An 11,000-nucleotide genomic window follows, 5' to 3' on the forward strand; every position below is an offset into this window, starting at 1 on the left:
TTACACAAAAACCTTCTATTTGTGTGTCGATGTATCACCACACACACAAAAAGGCCGGTAAGAAGGCCACTCGCAGACCAGTTTGCAGATCCCTCTGCTCCAGGCACCTCTGCTGGCCACCAGGGCCAGCACGTCCCCCTTGCCCCTCCGAGGAAGCTTTCTTCCCTTCAAAGGTCAGCACCATCCCGCTCAAACCTGCACCCAGCCGAAGTGTGCTCAGTCCCCGAAGCAGCAGGAAAGTTCTGGATGCCCAGGCTCTGAGTTGGGTCAAGCACTCCCCAGAGATCTGAGCTATACATTTCAGACCCAGCACGCACGCTCACGGCCCTGCCAGCCTCCAACCAGGACTGCAAGCTCGCACACTCAGAATCTGTCAGGTGCAGACGCAGTAAGACAGGCCACGTTCATTCATCACCGACCAAGTCACCCAACAGATCCCTGTCTGCCAGCGTGACGGTGCCATCACTGTGAGCAAACACCCTCCAGATGGTGACCAGGACAGCCAAGTTGAATCATTTCGGGCAGGCCTGAGGGATGACATTTGGTTTGCATCTGAAGTACCCAAGGGCAAAGGCAGAGATGAGTTCAAAGCAGGTGTCCTCCTCATTAGCTTCCCTCTGGATGATGCGTGATGAAATAATTCCCTGAAGAAAAAATATCCCGCAGTCCCTTAATCTCTCTGCTGGTTTGAACTGGCATCCCAGGGGGCCCCTTTGCCAGCCACTGGGCCTTGGTAGAGTAAGGGAGTGTCTAGAAAGTTTCGTGATGCTGATAAGCTGTTCACACCGACACGAACAACAGCCAGTATGCTCAGAAGGTCAATGGTTTCTCTTCACTAACGGGCCCTCTTTAACCCTAGTTTGTCGGATCCAGGGTAGAGATTAAATAGCAAGTCAGGATCCCGTGTGTTAAATGCCAGAAATCCGGCTCAAATGAGCTTAAGCGAGTGGAAACGACTGGCCCCCAACACCTGCAAAGCGCGGGTGGACCAGCTTCAGCGCACGTCCCCCAGGCCGTCCGCACTCCTCCCAGCCCTGTGCCCTCACCGTGCGGTCTGAGTCTCGGTGCAGCTCTTCTAGGAGTGGCTTCTGTCCCTCCAGTCTGGTAAAGCCCCCACCCAGAGGTTTCCAGCAGAGGCACTGGGACTGATGGGTCCAGAATGCATTGGCAGCCTAGCCAGCGCTAAGGCATGGCTGGGGATGGCCTTGCTCAAGTCTCCTGGGCTAGGAGTGAGGGAGACAGTAATGGGCTCTTTGACCAGAAGGAGGAAACTGTGTCGGCAAAGAACAACAGACGTCGACCAGAAATAGTCCTTCCAAACTTCCCTTTGGGAGAAGCACTTCACATTTTTAGAGGAATTAGGTCTGTGTTATCTAAGTTTTATCTGTTCATATTTTTAGGTTTTGGAGTGTGGGGTGGGCAGAAAAGGAAGTGTAGTTGATCAATAAATAGTCGATAATTACCCCCGGATAATTTGCTCGGGTGAGTTGACCCCCTCGGGTATGCATGATATCTGGGAGCCTGTTCCTCTGCAGGATGGGGCCGTTGAGGAGAACAGACCATCCTGGACCTTCTGTCAAGAGCATTACACCAGCCCTCTGAGACGCTCTCCTGTCCAAGTGGGGAGAGCACAGGATGAGGAGCAAATCCCACCAGAAACCCAGCTTCTTCCAGAGAAACTTAAGAAGGCGGCTCTGGGGATGTCAGCACATCCCCTGAAATCCTGCTGCTGGGAACCCATTTGGTGCCACGTTTAATAAACGGGGCCGGCACAGCTGGTCCAGAGCTAGGTCCCCCCGACAAAGGTGCAGCCAAGGCAGCAGATGTCTGGCGACACGTGCCTGTTGGGGAAGGAAACAGCATGTTCACAGACTGCACACTTCTCCTGTGGGGCCTTGGAACCACATGAGGGAGACATCCATGAGCTCCCAGCCACCGCCAGGGGCGGACCAGCCTGCTTCTCTCCTCCACTCTGGTCTCCAGCCCACGAAGGCTCTCGAGGTGACAAGGGGGTGGGGGGATGAGGGGCAGGGAAGGGACAGGGCAGCCTGGCCAGCTCCTGATGGACACAGGCCTCCCTCAGCAGAGGGCCGTGGGAGCCAAGCATGAACACAGCAGTCCTCGTTCTCTCTGAGAGGAAAAGGACGCGACAGCATCCTCCAAAGGGAAGAGAGAATACAGGAAGGGGATACAAACACATTATTGTTCTCTGAAACAGAGGTGAACACTCAGTTCCCCAGAAATAGCGCAAGTCGTCCTCATGAGCCCCACAGACAACACGGTGCTTAGAAAGGGCCACAAGTCACAGGGAGTGAGCTCTAAGCCCACTCAGGGTCAGTCACCGAACCTCCACCCGCCCTGGCCACCTTATTATTAAACACGCGGGGAGAAGGACGGCGGCCGTCCCGGCTCACAGCCCGGAACGAGGCTCAAACAGCATCATTCATCTCCTCACTCGCTCAATAAACAGTTACCGTGTGCCCACGGCGTGCCGGGCCCTGCTCCAGGCACGGGACGAATGGGAAGGAGACTCAAACTGTGATAGGGGTTATCAGTGTCCGTGTTTGAGTGCAGACATTCGCCTCTAATAAAACCCAGGGAAGCACAGTCCTGGAAACCTCAGGGGGGCTCCATGTGCTTCAGAAGGGAGCTCCCCGGGGCAGGCAGGTCAGACAGGCATGCTTCTCACAGCTTCTGCTTTGCTCTGTCCCCGAAACGCCTGGCCTTCTTCCCTTAGGCTCCTGTCCCATCCCAAGGATGGGAATGCCTGCCCTGCCCCTTCCAGCCCTGTGCTCCCTGCTCACCAGCTCCAGGGCGGCCCCTGCAGTGGGGAGGCCAGGGCAGCCCCTCTCACCGCCCATTAGCGGCAGCGTTGGGCTAGAGCCCCACCTTCACCAGAGCGCGGACGCAGGTGCGCACTAACTGCACTGGGGAGAGAAGTGAGATCCCAGCCCTTGCTGAGAAACAAGCTTAAAATTCTCCAAATAGTAGCAATTCCTTACAAAGAGATGGTAAAAGCAATACAGCAGAACACCGCCTAAATATTCATTAGAAGCCACAAGTGGATACGCCGCATCAATGCGTGAAGAAGCGTACCAGACACTTTTAGAGGAAAGAGGGCCGACAGTATCTCTCTCTCACAGACCCTCCCCGCCCCCCCCCCCCGCCCCAACAAGTGTGCTAAACGCCTGGGTGAGGTGGAACATGCACGGCACCAGGGTCAGGAGGCCCAAGTCCAGGGCAGGCTCGGACGCCCACAGCCTCGCGCGTTGGGCGAGTCTCTCCTGCGCCCTCGCCCCGACTGTGAACACGCACAGCGCCCTGGAGGCTCAGAGATGACACGAGAAAGGATTTTGTACCACAAATCACAGTGTTATTAGGACTGTGGGTAAATGTGTTGATGAGGGCTGGAAGACGGAGGCAAAATAAAGAATTTTAAGTTTATGGAATTGTTTGGTTAAATTGTCTAATTGTACGGCATCAATTTGAAAAATTTTATAGTATCTTAGCCGAAAAAAACATGGAGCCAAATTCCTCTACAAGATACTACTGTGTGGGTCAGGGAAATGGCACAGAATAAAAGGAATGAGTTGTCAGGCTCACGCCCCAGAAAGAGGCGAGGGGCGGGCTTCCCCTCTCTTCCTGGAGCCTGTCTCACCGCCCCCCACACCCAGACCAGGAGGACCTTCTCTGCCATCACATCCTGAGTCGTCCCTCTGGCGCGGGCAGCAGCTGGGGCCCTGGCACAGGAATCCGGGTGGCTGTGTGGATGCAGCTGGCATCCACTCCAACAGTCCCTGGGCCTCAACATCCCTGCAAACATGCCTCCAACACCCAGAGAAACCGACCTACTGGGTATCTATGCAAAGAACCAGGAATACAGAAAGAAGGAGATGTGGCCCTGTCCTTAAAAAGCTCACAACCCATTGAGTTTTGACATCTGTCTGAATAGTCTCGAAATGAACACACTTCAGTGAAAAACGCCCAACAGAGGCAGGTGCCTCTTCAGACAAGTACTCTGAAACTGGACTCCTCAAGTTTGTGTACTGGCTGCCGACTGTCTTACGGAAAGAAGGGAAGCTTCCAAAGGAAGTGGTGGTTTCTAATACCGTGGAGCCCCGAGCTGCAAGGTGAGCACCGGAGGCCCGGGCTCCAGCCACACGCGGCACCACCTCGCAGCTGGGAAAAGCAGGGCCACCACCCGCCAAGGACACCCGAGGCGGGGGGCCTTCCACGTGTTCTGCCAGCTCTTCAGGAACTGGGCGTCTAGGACCAAATGCTACAGATTAAGAAGACACGGTCGAATGTGATGCCCAAACGCCACGAAACGACCGCACGCTTCTCACCAATTACGGGTTCAGAGCAAAACCTGCAAAGGAATTTGAACCAGATGTTCAAGAAGAGCCTTCCTGGACTAGCACACACCCTCACCAAGGCAGGGCCATCGAACATGAAGATTCCTGTGTCAGTCATGTCCTCGAGGGAACGTCCCTGAAGCTGAATCGAACCAGCCAGCTTGGCAATGAGACTCCCACCTGAGCCTCGCCCTGCTGATGCTAGGGACGCAATCTAGGGATAAACTCCTACCACACCGCCCCTGACACTGCAAATCCTTACGTCCGTGACTGACAAATTAACGGAGGCAGCTGGAGCTAAAATCCAGCCTCTGTGACGGTGACCTGGATGTACGATTTACCTCTGATATGATCTCAAGTATGAAACCCTTACTAACAGCCTTCCCTTTTCACACGTATCACCTAATAAGAGAGCTTTCACTTTTGAAGGATTTGTCTGCTACCCTTGCACAAACACAGTGACGCCGGATCTCAAATTCAAGTTCCTCCTTTTTGCTGAAGACAACCATGAACCCTGCCTTCCTGAAATCGAGATTCTGAGGCCTAAGCGTCAGCCATTACGTCGCTTGGAGCCCCTTAATGAGCCTCTGTCGCTCCAACGAAATAACCACGGGCGCAGGCAGACGGGGCAGATGAAACCTTTTACTCCACCATTTCCTTCTCCACTTTGCATATTAAATATCTGAAATATATTAATCTTAGAAAACAATATTAACACAGTACTCAGTGAATACAGGGAGGGAGTAAACAGCAAGTCTAGACTGCAAAATCGTAGGGTATTTTACAAACGAGAGCGTGGGTGTGGTCAATTCCAGGTGTTTCCAGCTGACTGGCCAGCAGGAGCACTGTGGAATTCTGCGATGTGTCACACCAGGAGAGAAACAAAGCCATATAAAAATATATGCGGCGACGCATGGCTCCATCCTCCGGGAGATGGTCGCGGTACCACAGGCCCTTCATTCGGGTTTAAAGTAACAACACAAAAGCACTTTTTTTTTTGTTGGTGTTCAGGATTTTCCCCCAACGCCTTCAGTCTCTAAGTAGATTTTCAGGCTTGGGGTAGCCAAAGAGGACAAAATCTGCTTCGTAGAGTCTGTAAAGCTGCTGCCTCCAGGCCAGGGGAATTGTGGCAAACCAGCCTTCCTCCCAGCTGCTGGCAGTTCTGTTCCGGTAACTCGGGGGGAACTGGAGCAGCCTGTCCACCTTGAGAAGCCGAAGCAGCTGGGTGGCATCCTGGTCCAGGGTCTCCAGTTTCCCCACAAAGTCATAGTCTATCTGGCAGGGGTGGCAGAGGCGGTGCACCTGCCTCCAGTGCTCGTTGAAGGGCGCCAGCTTCTCGGTGTGAGGGTCCAGCAGGTACTGGATGAAGTTGGCGAAGGACACCCGGAGGCCTGCACCGAAGGCCTCGCTGACCGACTTGGGCAGGCTGGTGTGGTTGGAGTACCTCTTCAGCATGGGGATGGCGAACTTCTGGTAGAACTCCTCGTTCTCCAGCTCGAACTTGCTGCGGAAGGCCGAGATGAGGCGGACGAAGGGGTCCCGCACGAACAGGAACTTGGTGTACTTTTTCAGCTTAACCTTCATGAGGTGGCGGGAGAACTTCCCGTAGCGGCGCCAAAACTTGTTGAAAGTCAGGTGGGTGCTGGAGTTGTGGACGTACTCCCGGGGGATGTCCAGGGGGTCGCGGTAGGGCGTGCCCTGGCCCGAGAGGCTCTGGCTCAGGACGATCATCACGCGCTTCCAGTTGGTGCAGGCCACCTTGGGCACGTAGCAGTAGATGACCCCGTGGCGGTCGTCCACGATGAGGTGGTTCAGCTCGTGGTTGGGAATGTCATCAAAAGAGCGCTCCTTGGTGGGGAACACAAAACTGGCGTTGGCACAGAAGGCCCTCAGCACGCTCCTCCGTTCGGCCTGCCGCCTGTCCGGGTCCGGGCTCCGCTGGGCGTCGTGGCTGGACCAGTCGTAGCCCCTCACACTCTCTTCCATGTTGCTGAGCACAGGCCTGCTGGAGGCCGGCGGGGAGGGCTGCTCCGCCTTTTTACCCAGGAGGCTGTTCTGCTTCGCATGAGCACTGAGCAGCTTCTCCAACATCTCCTCAATGCTGGCGGTGAAATACTTCTCGTCCCCTGGCTTGGCGCTGGGGAAGCGCTCCAGGATATGAGGCCTGGAGAGGGAAGCGTGCAGGTAGAAGTGGGCGGTGCCCATGTTGTCCCAGTACACGATGATCAGGAGGATCATGAAGACGGACCCCAAGACCAGCCACAGGCGGAAGAACCGGCTTTTGGTCATCGTGTCCATGGATGCGGGGGCCTCTTCCCCGGATCCTTTCACTTCAGCTTCCCGCAGAGACTGGACGCCGCCCTCTGAGGAAGCTGGAAGGCAACAGAAACCAGGTTAAAGGTTAAGGCCCTCTCGCAGCCTGTGGTCCTGACAGGATGGTGCCTGCTGCCGTCTCAGACCCGGCGGCCCTGCTTTTCCGTCCCTCCTCCACCCTGTGTGACGTGGACTTTGCGGGGCTGCCTGATGGCGAGCTTCAGCCTCTCCAGGTGATGTGACCCATGAGGCTTAGGAAGGCCCAGAGGGTGAGTGTGACACACTGGAGATCCCTTACCACCGCACTCAAAGGGGGAGGCCGCACCCAGACCAGCCCCCGGGCGGGAACACAGACCCTCGTGAAGAGTGGGTGTGAGAATGAAAGGAGAGGCGCGGCGAAACAAAACACGGTAACAAGAAAGTTAAAGCCCAGTGCAATGCTGAACTCACCCCTTCTCCCGCCCAAAGCCCTTCTTCTGTGCACACGTCATCCAAACAAACACCTGCGACGGGCCCCCACGTGAGGCCAACAGCGCGCTGCGAGCGGTGCGGGCTTCGGCCGGCTCTCAGCCTCCTGGTCCACAGCACCCGTACGGGGCGGGGCTGTGCAGGCTGGAAGTGAGATTCGTGTCGGGGCTTCAGCTATCTGGAGGGCTGTCACATGGGAGAGAGAGCAGCTTCAGAAGATACAACTCAGAAACTGAGTCGAGCCTAAGGAAAGAACGCTAATCATTATAAGTGGGCCAAAACCCAGAACGGGCTGTTTTTTAAGCCATACTAGGACTTCTATCACTGCGGGCATCGACCAGTCGTAGCCCCTCACACTCTCTTCCATGTTGCTGAGCACAGGCCTGCTGGAGGCCGGCGGGGAGGGCTGCTCCGCCTTTTTACCCAGGAGGCTGTTCTGCTTCGCATGAGCACTGAGCAGCTTCTCCAACATCTCCTCAATGCTGGCGGTGAAATACTTCTCGTCCCCTGGCTTGGCGCTGGGGAAGCGCTCCAGGATATGAGGCCTGGAGAGGGAAGCGTGCAGGTAGAAGTGGGCGGTGCCCATGTTGTCCCAGTACACGATGATCAGGAGGATCATGAAGACGGACCCCAAGACCAGCCACAGGCGGAAGAACCGGCTTTTGGTCATCGTGTCCATGGATGCGGGGGCCTCTTCCCCGGATCCTTTCACTTCAGCTTCCCGCAGAGACTGGACGCCGCCCTCTGAGGAAGCTGGAAGGCAACAGAAACCAGGTTAAAGGTTAAGGCCCTCTCGCAGCCTGTGGTCCTGACAGGATGGTGCCTGCTGCCGTCTCAGACCCGGCGGCCCTGCTTTTCCGTCCCTCCTCCACCCTGTGTGACGTGGACTTTGCGGGGCTGCCTGATGGCGAGCTTCAGCCTCTCCAGGTGATGTGACCCATGAGGCTTAGGAAGGCCCAGAGGGTGAGTGTGACACACTGGAGATCCCTTACCACCGCACTCAAAGGGGGAGGCCGCACCCAGACCAGCCCCCGGGCGGGAACACAGACCCTCGTGAAGAGTGGGTGTGAGAATGAAAGGAGAGGCGCGGCGAAACAAAACACGGTAACAAGAAAGTTAAAGCCCAGTGCAATGCTGAACTCACCCCTTCTCCCGCCCAAAGCCCTTCTTCTGTGCACACGTCATCCAAACAAACACCTGCGACGGGCCCCCACGTGAGGCCAACAGCGCGCTGCGAGCGGTGCGGGCTTCGGCCGGCTCTCAGCCTCCTGGTCCACAGCACCCGTACGGGGCGGGGCTGTGCAGGCTGGAAGTGAGATTCGTGTCGGGGCTTCAGCTATCTGGAGGGCTGTCACATGGGAGAGAGAGCAGCTTCAGAAGATACAACTCAGAAACTGAGTCGAGCCTAAGGAAAGAACGCTAATCATTATAAGTGGGCCAAAACCCAGAACGGGCTGTTTTTTAAGCCATACTAGGACTTCTATCACTGCGGGCATCGGGGCACAGACAGACAGAGCACATCTTGGGGTGTTCTAGGGGAGGGTCCCGCACCGTGCACCCTCTGAGACATCGCCCAGTGTACACTTCTGAGTCTATAGTCCTCGTATGCATTCGACTATGTACCTGGTATCTAATACATTTTCATAAAATGAACCTAAAAGTTCATTAGGCAGAAATTTGGGTGCAATCTCTATCCACCTCTGCAGCTGTTGTTTACTCTTAATTCACTTTTTTAAAATGGAAAAAGTAATACATACTTAGGGGAAACAGGTCAGCAGACAAAGGGTGGTGTGGGCTTTTACACATAAGGAGCTGAAACGACCATCTGACGGAGAAGAGCACATTCTCGGGTCACCGTCACCTCATGCACTTTCCTGAGCCCTAAGAGCTCGTCACGCGCTCCCACAGAAACAGGAAGAGCAGAAAACTCTGGTGACCCCTACCCTGAGGGGTGGCGATCGCACCTCCTACACACACCCACTCAGGGCTGTCGGCCATGTGCTAGAGTCACACAGCTAGACCTTTATTATATGTTATATATTTATCATGCAATTACTACACATTATAAAGGTAATAACCACGCTACAAACATCGGGAAACAGGAAACAGGATTACAGGTGAAATGTCCTGCCGTCTCTTGCACAACTGCTGCTGGTACTTTAGCTCATTCCCTTCGAGTGGGTCGCGGGTGTGAGTGGAATAAGAACAAGCAACACTGCAACAGCTTTTAATACGCTTTTAATGGTAATGGTTAGGATCACACAATTTTACAGCCTGTTTTTAAAACTAGATCATAAGCACCCATGTCGTTAAAGTTTTCAAGACCATCCCTTCTCAAGGATGTGCAAGGGCGAACAGTTTATAAAGATGAAGGTGAAACCATATTAAAAAAAAAAAAAAGTTTGCCAAAGGCTGAGAAAGCAGCAAAGGGAAAAAGTAACTTAAAATGTCAAGTGATTTAAGAGATCAGCTTTCAATTTTAAGATCAAGACTAATAAACAGAGTAGAGATGATGCAGCATCACAGTTACATCTTGTGGACACAGGCATAGCCACAGATCAAGGATCGTGCTATCGGCCACATACTTATCATGCTAAGTACCAGAACTACCTGGCCTGATAACCTACATACCTTGACTTATTTTTCAGCCAAGAAGTAGTATATGCACGTTAATAAATGCCAGTGCCTACAACATTTTGTAAAAACTCTGACTCTCTTTGCTAATAATTTAATAAGACTTCAATTTAATTGCAAGGAAAAGACATGGTCAAATATTTTTCGGATAATTACTATATATTGATAATATCTTCTTAATAGCAGCTGCCATTTATCGACCTCTTACCGTGCGTCAGGCACTAAGGTGCGCATTTTACACACGTATGTCACTGCAGGCCCTCTGCACACAATCTGGGGTGGGCGTGCAGCATAATCCTCTTACAGTTGAGAAACTGAGGCCAATCAGCACAGGAAAAGATGCTCAATGTCACTAATCATTAGAAAAATGCAAATCAAGACCACAGGAGACACTACCTCGCACCCACCAAGATGGTTACTGAAAACAAAAACAACAAAAACACCCAAACCAGAAAATAACAAGGACTGGTGAGGATGAGAAGAAGGTGAAACCCTTGTACACTGTTAATGGCAATGTAAAATGGTGCAGTCACTGTGAAAATAGTATAGAGGTTCCTCAAAAAATTAGAAATAGAATTGCCACATCAAGTTACCATGTGATCCAGCAATTCCACTTCTGGGTCTATACCCACAAGAACTGAAAGAAGGGTCTTGAAGAGATATTTGTACACCCATGTTCACAGCAGCATTACTCACAGTAGCCAAAAGGTGGAAGCAACCCATGTCCATCAATGGGTGAATGGATAAACAAACTGTGGTCCATCCACACAACAGATTATTATTCAGCCTTAAAAAGGAAGGAAATTCTGACGCCTGCTACAACATGGGTGAACCTTGAAGACATGATGTTCAGTGAAATAAGCCAGTCACAGAAAAGGACAGATACCGTGTGATTCCACTTCTAGGAGGTCCCTGGAGGAGTCAAATTCATAGAGACAGAAAGTAGAAGGTGGGGGCCAGGGGCTGTGGAGGGGGATGGGGAGTTAGTGTTTAATGGGGACAGAGTCTCAGTTTGGGAAGATAAAATGAGTTCTGGAAATGGATGATGGTGATGGTTGCACAACAATATGAATATGCTTGATGTCACTGAACTGTACACTTAAAAATGGTTAAGGTGGGGGCTTCCCTGGTGGCGCGGTGGTCGCGCGTCCGCCTGCCGACGCAGGGGAACCGGGTTCGCGCCCCGGTCCGGGAGGATCCCACATGCCGCGGAGCGGCTGGGCCCGTGAG

General features: G+C 53.4%; 2 protein-coding genes across 2 annotated transcripts in view; both read right to left on the reverse strand.

The window, feature by feature from the left end:
* Positions 1-4,844: 4,844 nt before the first annotated feature.
* Positions 4,845-7,258, reverse strand: CHST12 (carbohydrate sulfotransferase 12). Its single transcript, XM_007129487.4, has 2 exons — positions 7,119-7,258; positions 4,845-6,727 (listed from the first exon to the last, which is right to left on the reverse strand). Exon 2 carries the CDS (start codon positions 6,651-6,653, stop codon positions 5,385-5,387), a length of 1,269 nt encoding a protein of 422 aa, XP_007129549.2. The 5' UTR covers positions 6,654-6,727; positions 7,119-7,258; the 3' UTR covers positions 4,845-5,384.
* Positions 6,683-11,000, reverse strand: part of LOC129392717 (carbohydrate sulfotransferase 12-like) — an 18,230-nt gene continuing 13,912 nt past the window's right edge. The window contains exons 2-3 of the mRNA XM_055089762.1: positions 7,447-7,889; positions 6,683-6,727 (exon numbers count right to left, since the gene is read on the reverse strand). Of these exons, the coding sequence (XP_054945737.1) occupies positions 6,683-6,727; positions 7,447-7,815 (414 nt within the window). The 5' untranslated portion in view covers positions 7,816-7,889. The remainder of the gene's footprint in view (positions 6,728-7,446; positions 7,890-11,000) is intronic.

Source organism: Physeter macrocephalus, chromosome 14, assembly GCF_002837175.3.
Source record: "Physeter macrocephalus isolate SW-GA chromosome 14, ASM283717v5, whole genome shotgun sequence".
NCBI lineage: Eukaryota > Metazoa > Chordata > Mammalia > Artiodactyla > Physeteridae > Physeter > Physeter macrocephalus.

What these genes read in the sequence shown, in the direction of transcription:
- CHST12 (XM_007129487.4), bottom strand. Translation starts at nt 6,653, where the DNA reads ATGGACACGATGACCAAAAGCCGGTTCTTCCGCCTGTGGCTGGTCTTG.